The 22494-nt window shown below is 58.0% G+C and overlaps 1 protein-coding gene across 10 annotated transcripts in view; it reads right to left on the bottom strand.

Moving 5' to 3' along the window:
• HSPG2 (heparan sulfate proteoglycan 2) overlaps nucleotides 1-22494 on the bottom strand; it is a 217452-nt gene that overhangs the window by 13325 nt on the left and 181633 nt on the right. For all 10 annotated transcript variants that reach the window (XM_076072845.1, XM_076072848.1, XM_076072846.1 and 7 more), the window contains 11 exons: nucleotides 21700-21846; nucleotides 20204-20332; nucleotides 16187-16368; nucleotides 9337-9529; nucleotides 7659-7838; nucleotides 6688-6954; nucleotides 5702-5894; nucleotides 5239-5336; nucleotides 2881-3165; nucleotides 1468-1580; nucleotides 264-411 (listed from right to left, as the gene is read on the bottom strand). In XM_076072845.1, coding sequence (XP_075928960.1) covers nucleotides 264-411; nucleotides 1468-1580; nucleotides 2881-3165; nucleotides 5239-5336; nucleotides 5702-5894; nucleotides 6688-6954; nucleotides 7659-7838; nucleotides 9337-9529; nucleotides 16187-16368; nucleotides 20204-20332; nucleotides 21700-21846 — 1935 coding nt within the window. The remainder of the gene's footprint in view (nucleotides 1-263; nucleotides 412-1467; nucleotides 1581-2880; nucleotides 3166-5238; nucleotides 5337-5701; nucleotides 5895-6687; nucleotides 6955-7658; nucleotides 7839-9336; nucleotides 9530-16186; nucleotides 16369-20203; nucleotides 20333-21699; nucleotides 21847-22494) is intronic.

The following is a 22494-nucleotide window of genomic DNA, read 5'->3' as shown; positions in this document are numbered from 1 at the left end:
ACACACCACGTGCATAGATCCACCCCGCCACCATCCCCCCATGAACCACGCGGGCAGCTCCAGGGCCCCCTCTGGCCCTGCCCACGGAGGGGCCCGCCCGGCCCCTCTGCCACCCGCGGCCCAGCTCCGCGCCGGCCTCGCCAATCGCGGGCCCCGACCCCACCCCACCACCCCTGGCAGCCTTCGCTGCCGACCTCGAACCCGCCCCACGACCCCCCCGTGACCCCCGACCCCCGTGACCCCCGACCCCCCGGGGGCCGCACCGCGCACGACGAGCACGGCCTGCGCCACGGTGGCGCCGCGGCCGTTGTCCCCGCGGCAGGCGTAGGTGCCGCCGTCGTCACGCCCCACGTGGCGGATCGTCAGCACGCCGCGCTCCACCGAGAAGTCGCTCGGGGGCGGCCCGTCCACCTGCACGGTGGGGGGGGGGGGGAGAGACATCGGGGGACACGAGGTGAGGTTGGGTGGGGAGGGGCGCACGGGAACACGTGGAGACACGAGGGGGGCGGTGCTGAGGGGGTAAGAGGGGGCGGTGCTGAGGGGGTGAGAGGGGGCGGTGCTGAGGGGGTGAGAGGGGGCGGTGCTGAGGGGGTGAGAGGGGACGGTGCTGAGGGGGTGAGAGGGGGCGGTGCTGAGGGGGTGAGAGGGGACGGTGCTGAGGGGGTGAGAGGGGGCGGTGCTGAGGGGGTGAGAGGGGGCGGTGCTGAGGGGGTGAGAGGGGGCGGTGCTGAGGGGGTGAGAGGGGACGGTGCTGAGGGGGTGAGAGGGGGCGGTGCTGAGGGGGTGAGAGGGGGCGGTGCTGAGGGGGTGAGAGGGGACGGTGCTGAGGGGGTGAGAGGGGGCGGTGCTGAGGGGGTGAGAGGGGACGGTGCTGAGGGGGTGAGAGGGGGCGGTGCTGAGGGGGTGAGAGGGGACGGTGCTGAGGGGGTGAGAGGGGGTGGTGCTGAGGGGGTGAGAGGGGGCGGTGCTGAGGGGGTGAGAGGGGGCGGTGCTGAGGGGGTGAGAGGGGACGGTGCTGAGGGGGTGAGAGGGGGCGGTGCTGAGGGGGTGAGAGGGGGCGGTGCTGAGGGGGTGAGAGGGGACGGTGCTGAGGGGGTGAGAGGGGGCGGTGCTGAGGAGATGAGAGGGGGCGGTGCTGAGGGGGTGAGAGGGGACCGTGCTGAGGGGGTGAGAGGGGGCGGTGCTGAGGGGGTGAGAGGGGACGGTGCTGAGGGGGTGAGAGGGGGTGGTGCTGAGGGGGTGAGAGGGGGCGGTGCTGAGGGGGTGAGAGGGGGCGGTGCTGAGGGGGTGAGAGGGGACGGTGCTGAGGGGGTGAGAGGGGGCGGTGCTGAGGGGGTGAGAGGGGGCGGTGCTGAGGGGGTGAGAGGGGACGGTGCTGAGGGGGTGAGAGGGGGCGGTGCTGAGGAGATGAGAGGGGGCGGTGCTGAGGGGGTGAGAGGGGACCGTGCTGAGGGGGTGAGAGGGGACCTTGTTCCAGGAGAGTTGTGGCGCTGGCAGTCCGGCCGCGTGGCACGTGAACGACGCCGTCCCTCCCGGCGCTATCACACGTGATCTCGGCATCACCGAGATCTGGGGCTCCACTGTACACACGGAGACAAAGATTCCCCGCGTCGCCTTCATGGACTGTCAGGGCAAGTGCTGTTAGCGAGCAGCACCTATGAAGGCCGGCACGGCACACGAGGGGGTGGGTGGCCAGCACCACGCCCGGCCACCTTTGTCTCCCCAGTGGCGATGATTGACTACACACCGCACCAGGTACTCATTTGAGGCTGAGTCGACCTAGGGCGGGCACAGGACCGGTTCAGACAATCATCACCGGCGTTGATCGTGCGGGGAAATCGACGCACGCGTACACGCAGACTGATGCACGCGTACACACAGATTCACGCACACGTACACGCACACTGATGCACGCGTACACACAGACTGACGAACGCGTACACGCAGACTGATGCACACGTACACAGACTCACGCACGCGTACACACAGACTGATGCACGCGTACACACAGACTCACCACACGTACACGCAGACTCACGCACGCGTACACACAGACTGATGCACGCGTACACACAGACTCACCACACGTACACACAGACTCACACACACGTACACACTGACTGATGCACGCATACACACAGACTCACCACACGTACACACAGACTCATGCACGCGTACACACGCAGACTCACGCACACGTACACACACAGACACACACACGTACACACAGACTCACGCACACGTACACGCAGACTCACGCACACGTACACACACAGACTCACACACACGTACACACAGACTCACGCACACCTACACACAGACTCACGCACACCTACACACAGACTCACGTACACACACAGACTCACGCACACCTACACACAGACTCACGCACACGTACACACAGACTCACGCACACGTACACACACAGACTCACGCACACCTACACACAGACTCACGCACACGTACACACACAGACTCACGCACACCTACACACAGACTCACGCACACGTACACACACAGACTCACGCACACCTACACACAGACTCACGCACACGTACACACACAGACTCACGCACACGTACACACGCAGACTGACGCACGCGTACACACAGACTCACGCACACGTACACACACAGACTCACGCACACATACACACACAGACTCACGCACACCTACACACAGACTCACGCACACCTACACACAGACTCACGCACACGTACACACACAGACTCACGCACACGTACACACACAGACTCACGCACACGTACACACACAGACTCACGCACACGTACACACAGACTCACGTACACACGCAGACTCACGCCCACACTCACGCTCACACGCTCACTCACACACTCACGCTCACACGCGCGCGCGTACCCTGCACGTAGAGCTGCACGCGCGACTCCACGGAGCCGGCGGCGTTGGTGGCCGTGCAGCGGTAGATGCCGGCGTCCGAGGGTCGCGCCGTCTCCAGCACGAGCAGCCCCCCGGCGAGCACGGCGTGCGGGGGCAGCGCCGCGTCCACGCGGTCCCAGCGCACCGCGGGCAGCGGCTCGCCGGGCGCATGGCAGTCGAACTCCACGCGGGCGCCCACCGCCACGGTCTGCGCCGCGGTGCGCACCGAGATGCTCACCACCGGCAGCGCCGCGGACGAAGATCCCCCTGCCGGCGAACCGCGTCGTGCGGCATTAGCGGCGCGGTGGCGGCCCCCGCGCCCTCCGGGAAACCTTCGCCTGGCCCGAGCGTGCCATGTTTTTGTTTATTGTAGTACGGAGTTAGACTGATGGCCTCAATCTTAGTTGTCTTGTGGTTGTTGTTGTTATTTTGACTTGCATCCCACTGGGATTTTTGCGCACAGCGTTGGCGTACGGTGCTATTTCAGGAATATTTTGATATTTTTTTCCTGTATTTTCTGTTTGCACAGTCACATAGTCACTTTAAGATGTTTTCTTGTTCATGTTTTTTGTTTGTTGCGGTTGCACCCGATTCAAGAGCCGAATGGCTCACAGGGCTATACCAACATAAATGAACTATGAACTAAATGAACTATGAACTATGTTTACGCCCCGTGGCCGGATTACTGACTTGAGGCTGAGTGGACCCGAGGGGTAGGCTCAGGACCGGTTCGAATGTTCCCCACTGTTATTGGTGCGTGAGCTAACCGCTAACAAAGGCAACAAAGTGTAGCCTGTAACAGACTGCAGGGGCTGTTAACGAGCAGCACCTGTGAAGGCCGGCACGGCACACGAGGGGGTGGGTGGCCAGCACCACGCCCGGCCGCCTTTGTCTCCCCAGTGGCGATGTTTACACACAGCACCGGGTACTCATTTGAGGCTGAATCGACCTAGGGGAGGCCCAGGACCGGTTCAGATAATCGTCACCGGCGGTGTTGTCCGTGAGCGGGAATCGAACTCGGGTTGCCAGGTTCGTAGCGCAGCGCTGCGCTACGCCGCCGCTCACACGCACACACCCAGACACGCTCACACTCACACACACGCACACACGCTCACCCACACGCACACACCCAGACATGCTCACCCACACACCCAGACACGCTCACACGCACACACCCAGACACGCTCACCCACACACCCAGACACGCTCACCCACACACCCAGACACGCTCACACGCACACACCCAGGCACGCTCACACACACGCACACACCCAGACATGCCCACCCACACCCACACACCCAGACACGCTCACACGCACACACCCAGACACGCTCACCCACACGCACACACGCACACACGCTCACCCACACGCACACACCCAGGCACACTCACACACACGCACACACGCTCACCCACATGCACACACCCAGACATGCTCCCCACACACCCAGACACGCTCACCCACACGCACACATGCACACACGCTCACCCACACGCACACCCAGACACGCACACACACGCACACACCCAGACACGCACACACCCAGACATGCTCACTCACACGCACACACGCACACACGCTCACCCACACGCACACACCCAGGCACGCACACACACGCACACACCCAGACACGCACACACCCAGACATGCTCACCCACACGCACACACACACACGCTCACCCAAACGCACACACGCACACACGCTCACCCACACGCACACACCCAGGCACGCTCACCCACACGCACACACCCAGACATGCTCACCCACAAGCACACACGCACACAAACGCACACACCCACACACACACACACGCACACCCACACGCGCACACCCAGACATGCTCACCCACACGCACACACACGCACACACGCTCACCCACACGCACACACCCACACACGCACACACCCACACGCACACACACACACGCACACACACGCACACACACGCACACACCCACACACCCACACACACCCACACACACGCACACACCCACACACACCCCCACACACCCACACACACCCCCACACACCCGCACACACCCACACGCACACACACCCACACGCACATACGCACACACACGCACACACCCACACGCACACACACCCACACGCACATACGCACACACACGCACACGCACACACCCACACGCACACACACGCACACACAGTGACGCAGGCCGTCGGGGTAAGTGGGGTCAGCGAATCGCGACTGCGAAGCCGGCACGGGTTCCCGGGGGGTGGGGACACAGAGGGGACGTGAGGGCACTGAAGGGTGATGGGTGGAGGTGAGCGTGGAGGTGAGCGTGGAGGTGAGGGTGGGGTGAGGCTGGCCCCTCACCGTGCACGGAGAGTCGTGCGGAGTCGTGCCCCTCCCCGCCTGCGTTCCGGGCTCGGCACACGTACTCCCCCTCGTCCTCCTTGCGCAGGTCCTCCAGCCTGGCACGGCACACGCACGGCACACACACGGCACACGCACGGCACATGCACGGCACACACACGTGTGTGTGTGCGCGTGTGTGTGTGCACAGTGCGGTGAGCGCGAGGTGTGGTGAGAGTCAGATGAGTCATGACTCCAATTGACCCGTGTGTGACCCCGTGTGTGACCCCACGTGACCCCGAGTGTGACCCCACGTGACCCCGTGTGTGAGCCCGAGTGTGACCCCGAGCGTAATCCCGTGTACGACCCCCGGTGACCCCGAGTAACTACGCGTGCGACCCCGTGTATGACCCCGAGTGACCTTGCGTGTGACCCCGTGCATGACCCCGAGCGTGACCCCGCGCGTGACCCCCGCGCGCCATACCGGAGCGTGCCGTGCGACACGGTGTGCCGAGCCGGCAGGGCGGCGCCGCCCCGCCGCGTCCACTCCACGGCGGGGCCGGGCTCTCCGGCGGCGCGGCACGAGAACTCCGCCACGGAACCGGGGGCCTTGACGGCCTCGCTCGGCGTCACCTTCACCGCCGGGGCCGCCGGGGCCGCCGGGACGACGGGCGAGGCTGTGCGCAGGCGGGGGGTGCGGGACGGCGGGAGCGCACGCGAGAGGTCGGGATGGAACCCCGCGGTCAGCGGCCCCACGCACGGCGACGCGCGCGTCACTCACGGACAACGCCGGTGGCGGTCGTGGTGGTCGTGGCGGTGGCTGCGGCGGGGAGCGGCGGTGTAGCGGTCAGCGCTACGCTGCGCCACGAACCCGGCGACCCGGGCTCGATTGCCTCTCACGACCAACGCCTGTGACGACTATCTGAATCGGTCCTGGGGCTCCCCTAGGTCGACTCGGCCTCAAATGAGTACCTGGTGCGGTGTGCAAACATCAGCATTGGGGAGACAAAGGCGGCTGGGCGTGGTTGATGGCCACCCGCCCCCTCGTGTGCCGTGCCGGGCCTTCATAGGTGCTCGCCAACAGCACTTGCCCCAGCAGTCTGTTACAGGCTACACGGGGGATGGGGGATCTTTGCCTTTGTTTATTGTGCGTGCCACTGCACGTGCGTGTGAGTCACAGTGCACTCGCCCCAACAATACGTTAAAGGCTACACGGGGGTCCTTTGCCTTTTGCTGTCTGAGTGTGGTGCACGCGGGGGGGGTCTCCTCCGTGGCCACGACTCGGGATTGCGACCGGCGCGCCCTCTCGTTTGGCCGGCTCGGATCCGGTGGGGGGCGGGGGTGGGGGTGGGGGTGGGGGCGGGGGTGGGGGGGCGGGGGTGGGGGTGGGGGCGGGGGCGGGGACGGGGGGGCGGGGGGGCGGGGGTGGGGGCGGGGGCGGGGTGGGGGGGGCTGAACCGCCGCGCTCACCGCCGCGGACGACCACGGTGGCGGAGGCCTCCCCGGCGCCGGCACGGTTCGTGACGCGCACGCGGTACACGCCGGCGTCGCCGGGGCCGGCCCGCTCCACGAGCAGCACGCCGTCGCGGCCCGCGCGCGCGTGCGGGGCCAGCGGGCCGCCGTCGCGGGACCACTCCAGCCGCAGGGGCGGCGTGCCGTGCGCCACGCACTGCACGCGCAGCCGCTCGCCCTCCCGCACCTCCACGCGCGCGGGGAAGCACGTCGCGTAGGGGGGCACTGCGGGGGGCGGGGGGGGGGCGGGTGGGGGGCGGGGGGGGGCACAGTTGGGAAGAAAGTGTTACTTCGTGGCGGCGGCTTCAATAGGCGCTCGCTAACAGCCGTGCCCGTGTGTGTGCGCTGGGCGCCTGTAGCCCAGCCGTGCCTGTGTGTGTGTGTGCTGGGCGCCTGTTGCCCAGCCGTGCCCGTGTGTGTGCTGGGCGCCTGTTGCCCAGCCGTGCCCGTGTGTGTGCGCTGGGCGCCTGTAGCCCAGCGCTGCGGAGCCAGCGGTGAGGGTTGGTGGATGACCACACGCAGACGTTGCTGTGAAACTCACTTCTACCCGTGGGCGTCGAGGAGGTTTATTCCATCTGTATGCGGGGGGATCGAGCGTTGCCCCTTCTCCCCCTCTCGCGCGATGCGCGGGGTGTACTCCTCCCACGTGAATAATAAACACGACGGCTCGTCGGCGTTAATCGGCCGAAAACATCTCACGAATAAAAAAACACCAAATGCGGCATGACCCCGAGTGTGACCCCGAGTGACCTCACGCGCGGGGTCACGCTCGGGGTCACGCTCGGGGTCACGCTCGGGGTCACTCTGAGGTGGCTCTGCGGGGTTCCGTGCACTCGTGCGGGAGCACCGTGCCCGTGGGTGCCTCGCCGGTCACGGTCAGGTCACGGTCAGGTCACGGTCAGGTCACGTCACGCGTCGCCGCCACGCACCCTCCACCTCCAGCGAGACGTAGGCCTCGGCGTTGCCATGCCGACTCGTCGCGTTGCAGATGTACGCGCCGCTGTCCTGCTGCCCCACGTGGGGGATCGTCAGCACGCCGCCCTCCACGCTGTGTTGCCACGGCAACGGCGAGCGCAGCTTGGACCACGTGATGACGGGAGAGCCGGAGCCTGCGTGCGCGCACGGAGAGAGCACGGTGTAGTAGTGCACGGTGTGTGTGTGGTAGTGCACGGTGTGTGTGTGGTAGTGCACGGTGTGTGTGGTAGTGCACTGTGTGTGTGCGGTAGTGCACGGTGCGGTAGTGCACGGTGTGTGTGGTAGTGCACGATGTGGTAGTGCACGATGTGGTAGTGAAGTGTGTGTGTGTGGTAGTGCACGGTGTGTGTGTGGTAGTGCACGGTGTGTGTGTGTGTGGTAGTGCACGGTGTGTGTGTGGTAGTGCACGATGTGTGTGGTAGTGCACGGTGTGTGTGCGTGGTAGTGCACGGTGTGTGTGTGGTAGTGCACGGTGTGTGTGGTAGTGCACGGTGTGGTAGTGCACGGTGTTAGTGCGGTATCGCGCGGTGTGTGTGTGGTAGTGCAGTGTGTGTGGTAGTGCACGGTGTGTGTGGTAGTGCACGGTGTGTGTGGTAGTGCGCGGTGTGTGTGGTAGTGCACGGTGTGTGTGTGTGGTAGTGCACGATGTGGTAGTGCGGTGTGTGTGTGGTAGTGCACGGTGTGGTAGTACACGGTGTGGTAGTGCACGGTGTGGTAGTACACGGTGTGGTAGTGCACGGTGTGGTAGTACACGGTGTGGTAGTGCACGATGTGTGTGTGGTAGTGCAAGGTGTGTGTGGTAGTGCACGGTGTGGTAGTGCACGGTGTGTGTGGTAGTGCACGGTGTGGTAGTGCAGTGTGTGTGGTAGTGCACGGTGTGTGTGTGGTATGGCACGGTGTGGTAGTGCACGGTGTGTGTGGTAGTGCACGATGTGTGCGCGGTAGTGCACGATGTGTGTGTGGTAGTGTACGGTGCTAGTGCGGTAGTGCACGGTGTGTGTGGTAGTGCACGGTGTTAGTGCGGTAGTGCGCGGTGTGTGTGGTAGTGCACGGTGTGGGTGTTGTAGTGCACGGTGTGGGTGCGGTAGTGTATGATGTGTGTGTGTGATAGTGTCCGGTGTGTGTGTGGTAGTGCACGGTGTGTGGTAGTGCACGGTGTGGTAGTGCACGGCGTGTGTGTGGTAGTGCACGGCGGGGTAGTGCACGGTGTGTGGTAGTGCGTGGTGTGTGTGTGGTAGCGCACGGTGTGTGTGTGGTAGTGCACGGTGTGGCAGTGCACGGTGTGTGTGGTAGTGCACGGTGTGGTAGTGCAGTGTGTGGTAGTGCACGGTGTTGGTGCGGTAGTACACGGGTGTGGTAGTGCACGGTGTGGTAGTGCACGATGTGTGTGTGGTAGTGCACGGTGTGGTAGTACACGGCGTGGTAGTACACGGTGCGGTAGTGCACGATGTGTGTGTGGTAGTGCACGGTGTGGTAGTACACGGCGCGGTAGTGCACGATGTGTGTGTGGTAGTGCACGGTGTGGTAGTACACGGTGTGGTAGTACACGGCGTGGTAGTGCACGATGTGTGTGGCAATGCACGGTGCGGTAGTGCACGGTGTGGTAGTGCACGGTGTGGGCGCGGGCGCTACCGGTGACTGTGCAGCGCAGCGTGGCGGTGCCGCCGGCGATGACGACGAGCGAGGGCTCCGGCAAGGAGATGAGCGGTGGGCCCTCCCCGCCCGGGCCCTCCACCACCACCTCCACGTGCTGCTCCGTGGAGCCGATGTCGTTGCGTGCGACGCAGGCGTAAGTCCCCGCGTCGCGTGCACGCACTGACGTCAGCTGGGAACGACGGTGGCGGCGAGTCAGTGCCGTCCGCACGTCTGTCTGTATGACCGTCTGTTCATCTGTCTGTCTGTATGACCGTCTGTTCATCTGTCGGTCTGTATGACCGTCTGACTGTCGGTCTGTATGACCGTCTGTTCATCTGTCTGTCTGTATGACCGTCTGTTCATCTGTCTGTCTGTCTGTATGACCGTCTGTTCATCTGTCTGTCTATGTGACCGTCTGTTCATCTGTCTGTCTGTATGACCGTCTGTTCATCTGTCTGTCTGTATGACCGTCTGACTGTCTGTATGACCGTCTGACTGTCGGTCTGTCTGTATGACCGTCTGACTGTCGGTCTGTCTGTATGACTTCTGTTTATCTGTCTGTCTGTATGACCGTCTGACTGTGTGTCTGTCTGTATGACCGTCTGTTCATCTGTCTGTCTGTATAACCGTCTGACTGTCTGTCTGTATGACCGTCTGACTGTGTGTCTGTCTGTATGACCGTCTGACTGTGTGTCTGTCTGTATGACCGTCTGACTGTCTGTCTGTCTGTATGACCGTCTGACTGTCTGTCTGTCTGACCGTCTGACTGTCGGTCTGTCTGTATGACCGTCTGACTGTCTAAGACAGTCTGTCTGTCTATATGACCGTCTGACTGTCTGTCTGCCTGTCTGTATGACCGTCTGACTGTGTGTCTGTCTGTATGACCGTCTGTCTGTCTGTCTGACTGTCTGTCTGTCTGTATGACCGTCTGACTGTCTGTTTGTCTGTATGACCGTTTGAGTGTCTGTATGACCGTCTAACTGTCTGTATGACCGTCTGTCTGTCTGTCTGACCGTCTGACCGCCTGACTGTCTGTATGACCGTCTGCCCGTCTGACTGTGTGTATGACCGTCTGACTGTCTGTCTGTATGTATGACCGTCTGACTGTGTGTCTGTCTGTATGACCGTCTGTTCATCTGTCTGTCTGTATGACCGTCTGACCGTCTGACTGTCTGTATGACCGTCTGACCGTCTGTCTGTATGACCGTCTGACCGTCTGACTGTCTGTATGACCGTCTGACCGTTTATTTGTCTGTATGACCGTCTGACCGTCTGACTGTCTGTATGACCGTCTGACCGTCTGTCTGTCTGTATGACCGTCTGATCGTCTGACTGTCTGTATGACCGTCTGACCATCTGTCTGTCTGTATGACCGTCTGACCGTCTGTCTGTATGACCGTCTGACCGTCTGTCTGTATGTATGACCGTCTTACTGTCTGACTGTCTGTATAACTGTCTGACTGTCTGTATGACCGTCTGACCGTCTGACTGTCTGTATGACCGTCTGTCTGTCTGTATGACCGTCTGACTGTCTGTATGACCGTCTGACCGTCTGTCTGTATGACCGTCTGATCGTCTGACTGTATGACCGTCTGTCTGTATGACCGTCTGACCGTCTGTCTGTATGTATGACCGTCTTACTGTCTGACTGACTGTATGACCGTCTGACCGTCTGACTGTCTGTATGACCGTCTGACTGTCTGCATGACCGTCTGATCGTCTGTCTGTCTGTATGACCGTCTGTCTGTCTGTATGACCGTCTGACCGTCTCTCTGTATATATGACCGTCTTACTGTCTGACTGTCTGTATGACCGTCTGACTGTCTGTCTGTCTGCATGACCGTCTGCCTGTCTGTATGACCCTCTGTTTATCTGTCTGTCTGTCTGTATGACTGTCTGTCTGTCTGACCGTCTGACTGTCTGTATGTATGACCGTCTGACTGTCTGTCTGTATGTATGACCGTCTGACTGTCTGTCTGTATGACCGTCTGTCTGTCTGTATGACCGTCTGCCTGTCTGTATGTATGACCGGCTGTCTGACTGTATGTATGACCGTCTGACTGTCTGACTGTCTGTATGACCGTCTGACTGTCTGTCTGTCTGTCTGACCGTCAGTTCATCTGTCTGTCTGTCTGTATGACTGTCTGTCTGACTGTCTGTCTGTATGTATGACCGCCTGACTGTCTGTCTGTATGACCGTCTGTCTGTATGACCGTCTGACTGTCTGTCTGACCGTCTGACTGTCTGTCTGTATGTATGACCGTCTGACTGTCTGTCTTTATGTATGACTGTCTGACTGTCTGACTGTCTGTATGACCGTCTGACTGTCTGTATGACCATCTGTCTGTCTGTCTGACTGCCTGTCTGTATGACCGTCTGTCTGTCTGTATGAACGTCTGACTGTCTGCATGACCGTCTGATCGTCTGTCTGTCTGTATGACCGTCTGTCTGTCTGTATGACCGTCTGACCGTCTCTCTGTATGTATGACCGTCTTACTGTCTGACTGTCTGTATGACCGTCTGACTGTCTGTCTGTCTGCATGACCGTCTGCCTGTCTGTATGACCGTCTGTTCATCTGTCTGTCTGTCTGTATGACTGTCTGTCTGTCTGACCGTCTGACTGTCTGTCTGTATGTATGACCGTCTGACTGTCTGTCTGTATGTATGACCGTCTGACTGTCTGTCTGTATGACCGTCTGTCTGTCTGTATGACCGTCTGACTGTCTGTATGACCGTCTGACCGTCTGTCTGTATGACCGTCTGATCGTCTGACTGTATGACCGTCTGTCTGTATGACCGTCTGACCGTCTGTCTGTATGTATGACCGTCTTACTGTCTGACTGACTGTATGACCGTCTGACCGTCTGACTGTCTGTATGACCGTCTGACTGTCTGCATGACCGTCTGATCGTCTGTCTGTCTGTATGACCGTCTGTCTGTCTGTATGACCGTCTGACCGTCTCTCTGTATATATGACCGTCTTACTGTCTGACTGTCTGTATGACCGTCTGACTGTCTGTCTGTCTGCATGACCGTCTGCCTGTCTGTATGACCCTCTGTTTATCTGTCTGTCTGTCTGTATGACTGTCTGTCTGTCTGACCGTCTGACTGTCTGTATGTATGACCGTCTGACTGTCTGTCTGTATGTATGACCGTCTGACTGTCTGTCTGTATGACCGTCTGTCTGTCTGTATGACCGTCTGCCTGTCTGTATGTATGACCGGCTGTCTGACTGTATGTATGACCGTCTGACTGTCTGACTGTCTGTATGACCGTCTGACTGTCTGTCTGTCTGTCTGACCGTCAGTTCATCTGTCTGTCTGTCTGTATGACTGTCTGTCTGACTGTCTGTCTGTATGTATGACCGCCTGACTGTCTGTCTGTATGACCGTCTGTCTGTATGACCGTCTGACTGTCTGTCTGACCGTCTGACTGTCTGTCTGTATGTATGACCGTCTGACTGTCTGTCTTTATGTATGACTGTCTGACTGTCTGACTGTCTGTATGACCGTCTGACTGTCTGTATGACCATCTGTCTGTCTGTCTGACTGCCTGTCTGTATGACCGTCTGTCTGTCTGTATGAACGTCTGACTGTCTGCATGACCGTCTGATCGTCTGTCTGTCTGTATGACCGTCTGTCTGTCTGTATGACCGTCTGACCGTCTCTCTGTATGTATGACCGTCTTACTGTCTGACTGTCTGTATGACCGTCTGACTGTCTGTCTGTCTGCATGACCGTCTGCCTGTCTGTATGACCGTCTGTTCATCTGTCTGTCTGTCTGTATGACTGTCTGTCTGTCTGACCGTCTGACTGTCTGTCTGTATGTATGACCGTCTGACTGTCTGTCTGTATGTATGACCGTCTGACTGTCTGTCTGTATGACCGTCTGTCTGTCTGTATGACCGTCTGCCTGTCTGTCTGTATGTATGACCGGCTGTCTGACTGTATGTATGACCGTCTGACTGTCTGACTGTCTGTATGACCGTCTGACTGTCTGTCTGTCTGTCTGACCGTCAGTTCATCTGTCTGTCTATCTGTCTGTATGACTGTCTGTCTGACCGTCTGACTGTCTGTCTGTATGTATGACCGCCTGACTGTCTGTCTGTATGACCGTCTGTCTGTATGACCGTCTGACTGTCTGTCTGTATGTATGACCGGCTGTCTGACTGTATGTATGACCGTCTGACTGTCTGTCTGACCGTCTGACTGTCTGTCTGTATGTATGACCGTCTGACTGTCTGTCTTTATGTATGACTGTCTGACTGTCTGTATGACCGTCTGACTGTCTGTATGACCATCTGTCTGTCTGTCTGACTGTCTGTCTGTATGACCGTCTGTCTGTCTGTATGACCGTCTGACTGTCTGTCTGACTGTCTGTCTGCATGACCGTCTGACTGTCTGTCTGTATGTATGACCGTCTGACTGTCTGTCTGTATGACCGTCTGACTGTCTGTCTGTCTGACCGTCTGACTGTATGACCGTCTGACTGTCTGTCTATATGACCGTCTGACTGTCTGTCTGTCTGTATGACCGTCTGACTGTCTGTCTGACCGTCTGTCTGTCTGTCTGTATGACCGTCTGACCGTCTGTCTGTCTGTATGACCGTCTGACTGTCTGTATGATCGTCTGTCTGTCTGTATGACCGTCTGACTGTCTGTCTATATGACCGTCTGACTGTCTGTCTGTCTGTATGACCGTCTGACTGTCTGTCTGACCGTCTGTCTGTCTGTATGACCGTCTGACCGTCTGTCTGTCTGTATGACCGTCTGACTGTCTGTATGATCGTCTGTCTGTCTGTATGACCGTCTGACTGTCTGTCTGTATGTATGACCGGCTGTCTGACTGTATGTATTACCGTCTGACTGTCTGACTGTATGACCGTCTGACTGTATTTATGTATGACCGTCTGACTGTCTGACTGTCTGTATGACCGTCTGACTGTCTGTATGACCGTCTGTCTGTCTGTCTGACTGTCTGTCTGTATGACTGTCTGACTGTCTGTCTGTATCTATGACCGTCTGTCTGTCTGTCTGACCGTCTGACTATCTGTATGTATGACCGTCTGTCTGTCTGTCTGACCGTCTGTCTGTCTGACTGTTTGTCTGTCTGTATGACCGTCTGTCTGTCTGTATGACCTTCTGACTGTTTGTCTGTATGTATGACCGTCTTACTATCTGACTGTATGACCGTCTGACTGTATGACCGTCTGCCCGTCTGTCTGTCTGACCGTCTGTCTGTATGTATGACCGTCTGACTGTCTGACTGTCTGTCTCTCTGTATGACCGTCTGACTGTCTGTCTGACCGTCTGCCCGTCTGTCTGTCTGACTGTCTGTATGTATGACCGTCTGACTGTCTGACTGTCTGTCTCTCTGTATGACCGTCTGTCTGTCTGTTTGACTGTCTGACTGTCTGTATGACCGTCTGACTGTCTGTATGGCCGTCTATTCATCTGTCTGCCTGTATGACCGTCTGACCGTCTGTCTGACTGTATAACCGTCTGTCTGTCCGACCGCCTGTCTGCCCATCTGTCTGTCCGTCCGTCCATCTGCACGTGCCTAATTCTCGTGGTGGGATCTCTCTCGCTTGGCCCGCAGGCGCCCGTGGGTCTGCTCCCGGACCCCGGCGACGCCTCTCGTCGTGAATTGCGAGTCCGCGTGTGTTCTCCCTCTCTGCGCCGTGGTCACCCGGTCATCGACACGGTCACCGTGACCGTGCCGATCGTTCTCCGGTTACACCCCTCCACATTTAGAATCAACACGCGGCGATTAGAGGAGTTGGCCCACCACCATGCGCTATGATGATGATGATGTCGGCCAATTCGATGAGGAGCTATCATCATGCGTAGCCGGGTCGCCTCTGAAATAATATATAATTATATATACGTTTAGTTTAAAGGTGGTCCGATATTAACTAAGTCGTGTTGCCGTTCGGAATATTGGTTTGAGCGCTGCTGCTACTGCTGCTAACTACTGCTACTCACTGCTGCTACTGCTGCTGTCACTGCTGCTACTCACTGCTGCTAACTGCTGCTACTCACTGCTGCTCACTGCTGCTGCTCACTGCTACTCACTGCTGCTACTGCTGCTCACTGCTGCTACTCACTGCTGCTACTCACTGCTGCTCACTGCTGCTGCTCACTGTTGCTGCTCACTGCTGCTACTGCTGCTGCTACTGCTGCTACTGCTGCTCACTGCTGTTGCTCACTGCTGCTGCTCACTGCTACTGCTGCTACTGCTGCTCACTGCTGCTACTCACTGCTGCTCACTGTTGCTGCTCACTGCTGCTACTCACTGTTGCTGCTCACTGCTGCTACTGCTGCTACTCACTGCTGCTACTCACTGCTGCTCACTGCTGCTGCTCACTGCTGCTGCTACTGCTGCTCACTGCTGCTACTGCTGCTCACTGCTGCTGCTACTGCTGCTCACTGCTGCTGCTCACTGCTGCTACTGCTGCCCACTGTTGCTGCTCACTGTTGCTCACTGCTGTTGCTGCTCACTGTTGCTCACTGCTGTTGCTGCTCACTGCTGCTACTGCTGCTGCTCACTGCTGCTCACTGCTGCTACTACTGCTGCTCACTGCTGCTGCTACTGCTGCTACTGCTGCTCACTGCTGCTCACTGCTGCTACTCACTGCTGCTACTGCTGCTGCTGGTGCCCACTGTTGCTGCTCACTGCTGCTCACTGCTGTTGCTACTCACTGCTGCTACTGCTGCTGCTCACTGCTGCTACTGCTGCTGCTTACTGCTGCTACTGCTGCTGCTCACTGCTGCTACTGCTGCTGCTCACTGCTGCTACTGCTGCTACTGGTGCCCACCTCCCCCCCCCTCCTCCCCCGTGGCGCCCACCTGCAGCAGGGCGCTGCCCTCCGTGGGCGGCGCGTGGGGCAGGCCGTGTGGGCGCAGGTCGGCGACCCTCCAGTGCACGGAGGGCCGCGGGTGGCCCATGCCGGAGCACTCCAGGGTGAGCGAGGCGCCCAGGCGCACGCGCACCGGACCACCCTTGGGGGTGATGGCGATGCTCGGGGGACCTGGGGACGGCGGGGACGGTGAGGGCCGCTGGTGGCGCGTGTGTGTTTGTGTGTGTGTGTTTGTGTGTGTTTGTGTGTGTGTGTTTGTGTGTGTGTGTTTGTGTCTTTGTGTGTTTGTGTGTGCGTGTGTGTGTTTGTGTGTGTTTGTGTGTGTGTTTGTGTGTGTGTGTTTGTGTGTGTGTTTGTGTGTGCGTGTGTTTGTGTGTGCTTGTGTGTGTGTGTTTGTGTGTGTGTGTGTGTTTGCGTGTGTGTTTGTGTGTGTGTGTTTGTGTGTGTGTGTGTTTGTGTGTGTTTGTGTGTGTGTTTGTGCGCGTGTGTGTGTGTTTGTGTGTTCGTGTGTGCGTGTGTGTTTGTGTGTGTGTTTGTATGCGTGTGTTTGTGTGTGCGTGTGTTTGTGCGCGTGTGTTTGTGTGTGCGTGTGTTTGTGCGTGCGTGTGTTTGTGCGTGCATGTGTTTGTGCGTGCGTATGTTTGTGCGTGCGTGTGCCGGAGGCCCCCGGGGGAATAGGCGTCTTTGACGTCTCCTGGCCAAACCCCATTTGGCGGAGCCAGGAGATTGAATATGTACTCTCGGGGCTCCTCCAGAAACAACAAAAAACACGGCGGGTGGCCACGTGCAATGTTCAAACGCTCACTGCGGTATTCAGGAGGTACGGCGGACCGGCTCTGGCTCCTGCCACCATGAGGGGTGGACAGTCCTCTACTCGGGGCAGGAGACTACCAAACAACGGGGAGTGGCTCTTCTTCTGAACAAAAGAATGAAGGGGGCGTGGGAGCGTGGCGGTGAGGTGTGGGAAGCTGTAAGCTCCAGACTACTTTTGGCTCACCTTCCCATCAACCGGAGGCGATGAGTGGTGGTCATGGTTACTTATGCCCCTACCGAAGACGAATATCCGTGGAGGGATGCAGGCAAGGCCGATGAGTCAGATGCCTTCTATGACCTCCTGTCACAGGTGCTGCCCCTCGGGATAGAGTCATCTTGTTGGGTGACTTCAATGCCCGAGTTGGTCATGATGCTGGCACCTGGTCTGGAGTGATTGGAGGGCATGGGCCAGATCAGCTCAATAACAACGGTAGGAGGCTGCTAGACTTTTGTGCAGCCCATGGGCTTGTCATATGCAACACGATGTTCCGGCATCGGCGCATCCACACAACATCATGGATGAATGCCGGGTCAAAGCAAGAACATCTGCTGGACTACATAGTGACGGAACAGCGGATGCTGGCCCATGTCCTTGACACCAGGACCTACCGTGGAGCTGATCTGCCCACTGACCATCGACTTGTCATCTGTAAGATGCATCTGCCATTCTTCTACTCCGGTGGTGGGTGTACACCCAGGACCCCATTCAAACCCAAGGTGGCCTGGTCTAGTTGATGAAAGTTGCAAGCAAGAATTTCATCATCGCTTGCGGCTGGGGTTGGCATCGTCCCCAACTCCTCCAGATGTCGAGGGTAAATGGGCGAGGTTTAGGACTGTGGCTCATGCAGCTGCAATGGCTGCTTTGGGTACACGTTCCAGACCTCCCCAGGCTGGCTGAGAAAAAGCGACAAGCCCACTCTCATCATCTACAGCATCCCACGTCAGAGAATGAGGAGGCTTACCGCAGCATTCGCTCGGAGGTTCGGAGAGCCGTGAGGCGCTGCAAGGATGGGTGGTGGTCGCGGGTTGCTGAGGAGATGGAGTCTGCCTCAACGGCCCGCGATCACAAACCGCTATTTAACTGCATCAAAAAAGTAACCTGCAGTGCCACACCTATTACCATCATTAGGGGAAAAAACGGTGATCCAATTTCCGACCCCCAGGAACAGGTTTGCAGATTTGCTGAGCATTTCTGTGAACTCCTGGGGGAGGAGAAATCCCTCGGCATGGAAAACATCGTGGGACAAAGTGGGGATGACCCTGCTGAGGCTGCGGTATATCAAATATTGGAAGAAGAAGTCACCCCCTATGAGTGGCTGGCTGAGGTGCCAACTGTTGAGGAAGTACTAAAGGCGATCCAGAGTCTGAGAGTAGGAAAGGCACCGGGCAGAGATGATCTCCCAAGAGAGATACTGAGGGAGGTGGCGTTTGTGCACAGACTGCCCTACATGACATCATAACAACAGTCTGGACCACTGGATGGGTTCCGCAGGATTGGAAGGATGCCCTGGTGGTCCCCCTCTTTAAGAAGGGGGCCCACATAGACTGTAACAACTACAGGGGCATCTCACTCCTCAGTGTGCCGGGAAAGCTTCTGGAAAGGATTATTCAACATTGCCTTGCCAGGCATGCTGAGGAGAGGCTTGCGGAGCGCCAATGGTTTCAGGAAAGGGCGGTCCTGCACAGATGCCATATTTTCTGTCCATCTGCTACAGCAGAGGTGTAGAGAATTCCAACAAGACCTACATCTCTGCTTTATTGACCTGGTCAAGGCCTATGATACCATTAGTAGGCGTGGGCTCTGGGTTATTCTTCGTGCTTTTGGAGTACCTGACCCTCTGCTCACGGTCATTAAGGACCTTCATGATGGTGAGCGGGTCCGGGTAAAACTAAGTGGCCGGGAGTCAGAGCCATTTCCTGTATACCTTGGGGTGCGACAGGGATGTCCTCTGTCTCCCACATTCTTTAACATTTTTTTCGACCACGTCATTCGTGAAGCCTTCGATGGCTGTACCGGAGGAATTTCCATCTGGTACAGATATAATGGGAGGCTGATCGATGCCCGGGTGCAGTGAAGGGATGGCTCCCTATTGGTCAATCACGTTATGTATGCCGATGATCTGGTAATTGCTGCTCACTCAGAGGAGGAGTTGGAGGCGCTGCTGCTGAACCTGGAGCGTGCCACTAAGAGATGGGGCCTTACCATCAGCCTGAGGAGCTCACAAATCCTTGAAAGATCTGGACAAAGTCCCATCGGTGAGCTCCTCTGGCAGGCAAGGCTGCGTTGGCTGGGTCATGTAGCCTGCATGCCCAGTCACCGAATGCTTAAACAGCTTTTCTTCGGCCGGATAGAGGGGGCTATCGGGTGCAGCACGGGCTAGAGAAGAGATGGAGTGATGTGGTACAGGAGGACGTGGAGCTGAGTGGACTTGCCGATGACTGGTACCAGCGGTGTCAAGATCGGCCTCTGTGGAGGAGGCTCGTGAAGGACGCTACTGGGCAGTTGGAGGCAGTCGCCCTCCAACAACAACGGAGGGCGGAGGAGCGACACTCACAACAATGAGCGGAGCGCCGGGTGGCTAAAGCGCAGCAGGTTGGCACAGTAGGGGGCACAGGTGGTGCATCAGCCAGTCATCTCAGTCATCTCAGTCAGTCGACCCGTGGCACCTGGGTCTGCCCCGTGACCTCCTGCCAGCGGGCGTTCGACACTTCACGTGGCCTCAAGGTGCACATAGCCTGGCACAAGCGTCGTGGTGACGTTACCGTCACTTGGTGGCGAATGGCTGTTGTTGTTGTTGTGTGCATGTGTGTTTGTGTGCATGTGTGTGTGCGTGTGTGTGCGTGTGTTTGTGTGTGTGCGTGTTTGTGCGCACGTGCGTGTTTGTGAACATGTGTGTTTGTGTGTGCGTGTGTTTGTGTGCATGTGTGTGTGCGTGTGTGTGTGCGTGTCTGTGCGCGCGTGCGTGTTTGTGTACATGTGTGTTTGTGTGTGTGTGTGTGTGTTTGCGTGCGTGTTTGTGTGCGCGTGCGTGCGCGTGCGTGTGTGTTTGTGTACATGTGTGTTTGTGTGTGTGTGTGTGTTTGTGTGCGTGCGTGCGTGTGTGTTTGTGTGCGTGCGTGTGTGTTTGTGTACATGTGTGTTTGTGTGTGTTTGTGTGTGTGCGTGCGTGTGTGTGGCTGTGCGTGCGGGCACCCTGCACGACGAGGGTGGCGGTGCTGCTGGTGACGCCGTAGGCGTTGGCCGCGTGGCACAGGAAGGTGCCCTGGTTGGCGTGCTGGGCCCGCACCACGCGCAGCTCCGAGCCGCTCACCTGCACGTTCTCTGAGCGCGCCGCGACAACCACAACAACCACATCAACCACGTCAACCACAACCACGTCAACCACAACCACAACCACGTCGCAACAACCACGACAACCACATAAACCACAACCACGTCGCAACAACCACGTCCACCACATCAACCACGTCAACCACAACCACGTCGCAACAACCACGACAACCACATCAACCACAACCACGTCGCAACAACCACGACAACCACATCAACCACAAACACGTCAACCACAACCACGTCGCAACAACCACGACAACCACATCAACCACGTCAACCACAACCACGTCGCAACAACCACGACAACCACATCAACCACACTGCAACAACCACGACAACCACATCAACCACAACCACATCAACCACAACCACATCAACCACAACCACATCGCAATAACCACGACAACCACATCAACCACATCAACCACACCATAACAACCACGGCAACCACATCACACACGCAACACACCACATCAACCACATAACACGCCGCAACTACCAACCACATCACACACCACAACAACCACACCACACACAACCAAATCACACGTGGATATGAATGTAATTTTTGGTGGTTGCCCTGGTGGTTGTCATTGTGGTGGCTGTAGTGGTGGTTGTGGTGGAGGTGGCTATGGTGGTGATTGTGGTGGTTGTGATGGTGGTGTTTGTGGTGGGGGTTTTGATGGTGGTGTTTGTGATGGTGATGTATGTGGTGGTGGTTGTGATGGTGGTTGTTGCGGTTGTGGTTGTGGTGGAGGTGGTGGTGGTTGTGGTGGTTGTGATGGTGGTGTTTGTGGTGGTTGTGATGGTGGTGTTTGTGGTGGTGGTGGTTTTGATGATGGTGTTTGTGATGGTGATGTATGTGGTGGTGGTTGTGATGGTGGTTGTTGCGGTGGTGGTGGAAGAGGAGGTGGTGGAAGAGGAGGTGGTGGTGGTGGTTGTGGTGGTTGTGATGGTGGTGTTTGTGGTGGTTGTGATGGTGGTGTTTGTGGTGGTGGTGGTTTTGATGATGGTGTTTGTGATAGTGATGTATGTGGTGGTGGTGGTTGTGATGGTGGTTGCGGTGGTGGTTGTGGTGGAAGAGGAGGTGGTGGTGGTTGTGGTGGTGTTTCTGGTGGCGGTTGTAATGGTGGTTGTGGTGGAGGAGGTGGTGGTTGTGGTGGTGGTGGTGTTTCTGGTGGCAGTTGTGATGGTGGTTGTGGTGGAGGAGGTGGTGGTGTTTGTGGTGGTTGTGATGGTGGTGTTTGTAGTGGTGGTGGTTTTGATGGTGGTGTTTGTGATGTATGTGGTGGTGGTTGTGCTGGTGGTTGTTGCGGTGGTGGTTGTGGTGCAGCAGGAGGTGGTGGTGGTGGTACCCGGGAAGGGCTGCTCGTTGGTCGTTCTCCACTCGACGCTGACTGGCTGCGCTCCGCCCTGCACCTGGCAGGAGAACTGCACGTTGTCGTTGTGCTGCACCGTGACGCGGCTCGAAGGCTGCACCTTCACCCGCGGGATCTCCTCGCCTGCACCGACACAACCACCATCAACAACACCACCAACACCATCACCAAGACCAACACCACCAACACCACCACCACCAACACCACCAACACCATCACCACCAACAACACCACCACCAACACCACCAACAACACCACCAACAACACCACCAGCACCACCACCACCAACACCATCACCAAGACCAACACCACCAACAACAACAACACCACCATATAGCCTTAACAGACTGTAGGGGCAAGTGCTGTTAGCGAGCACCTATGAAGGCTGGAACGGTACACGAGGGGGTGGGTGGCCAGCACCACGCCCGACCGCCTTTGTCTCCCTAGTGGCGATGTTTACACACCGCACCAGGTACTCATTTGAGGCTGAGTCGACATAGGGGAGGCCCGGGACCGGTTCATATAATCGTCACTGGTGTTGGCCGTGAGCAGGAATCGAACCCGGGTCGCCCGGTTCATAGCGCAGAGCACTAACCGCTACACTATCGCTCCCCTCCAACAACACCAACAACACCACCATCAACCAACAACACCAACAACACCTCCAACAACACCACCATCTAGTAATAGGTTTTAACCTTTTAATTGGCACAAAAACTGACACCTTTATTCAAGGCATCATGTTTGCAATAACCACAACACAAGCAGCCA

The sequence above is a fragment of the Petromyzon marinus genome, chromosome 39 (genome assembly GCF_048934315.1).
Source record: "Petromyzon marinus isolate PM22_M1 ecotype Great Lakes invasive population chromosome 39, UKy_Petmar_22M1.pri1.0, whole genome shotgun sequence".
In the NCBI taxonomy this organism is placed as follows: domain Eukaryota; kingdom Metazoa; phylum Chordata; class Hyperoartia; order Petromyzontiformes; family Petromyzontidae; genus Petromyzon; species Petromyzon marinus.
This window is presented reverse-complemented; position numbering and strand designations above follow the sequence as displayed.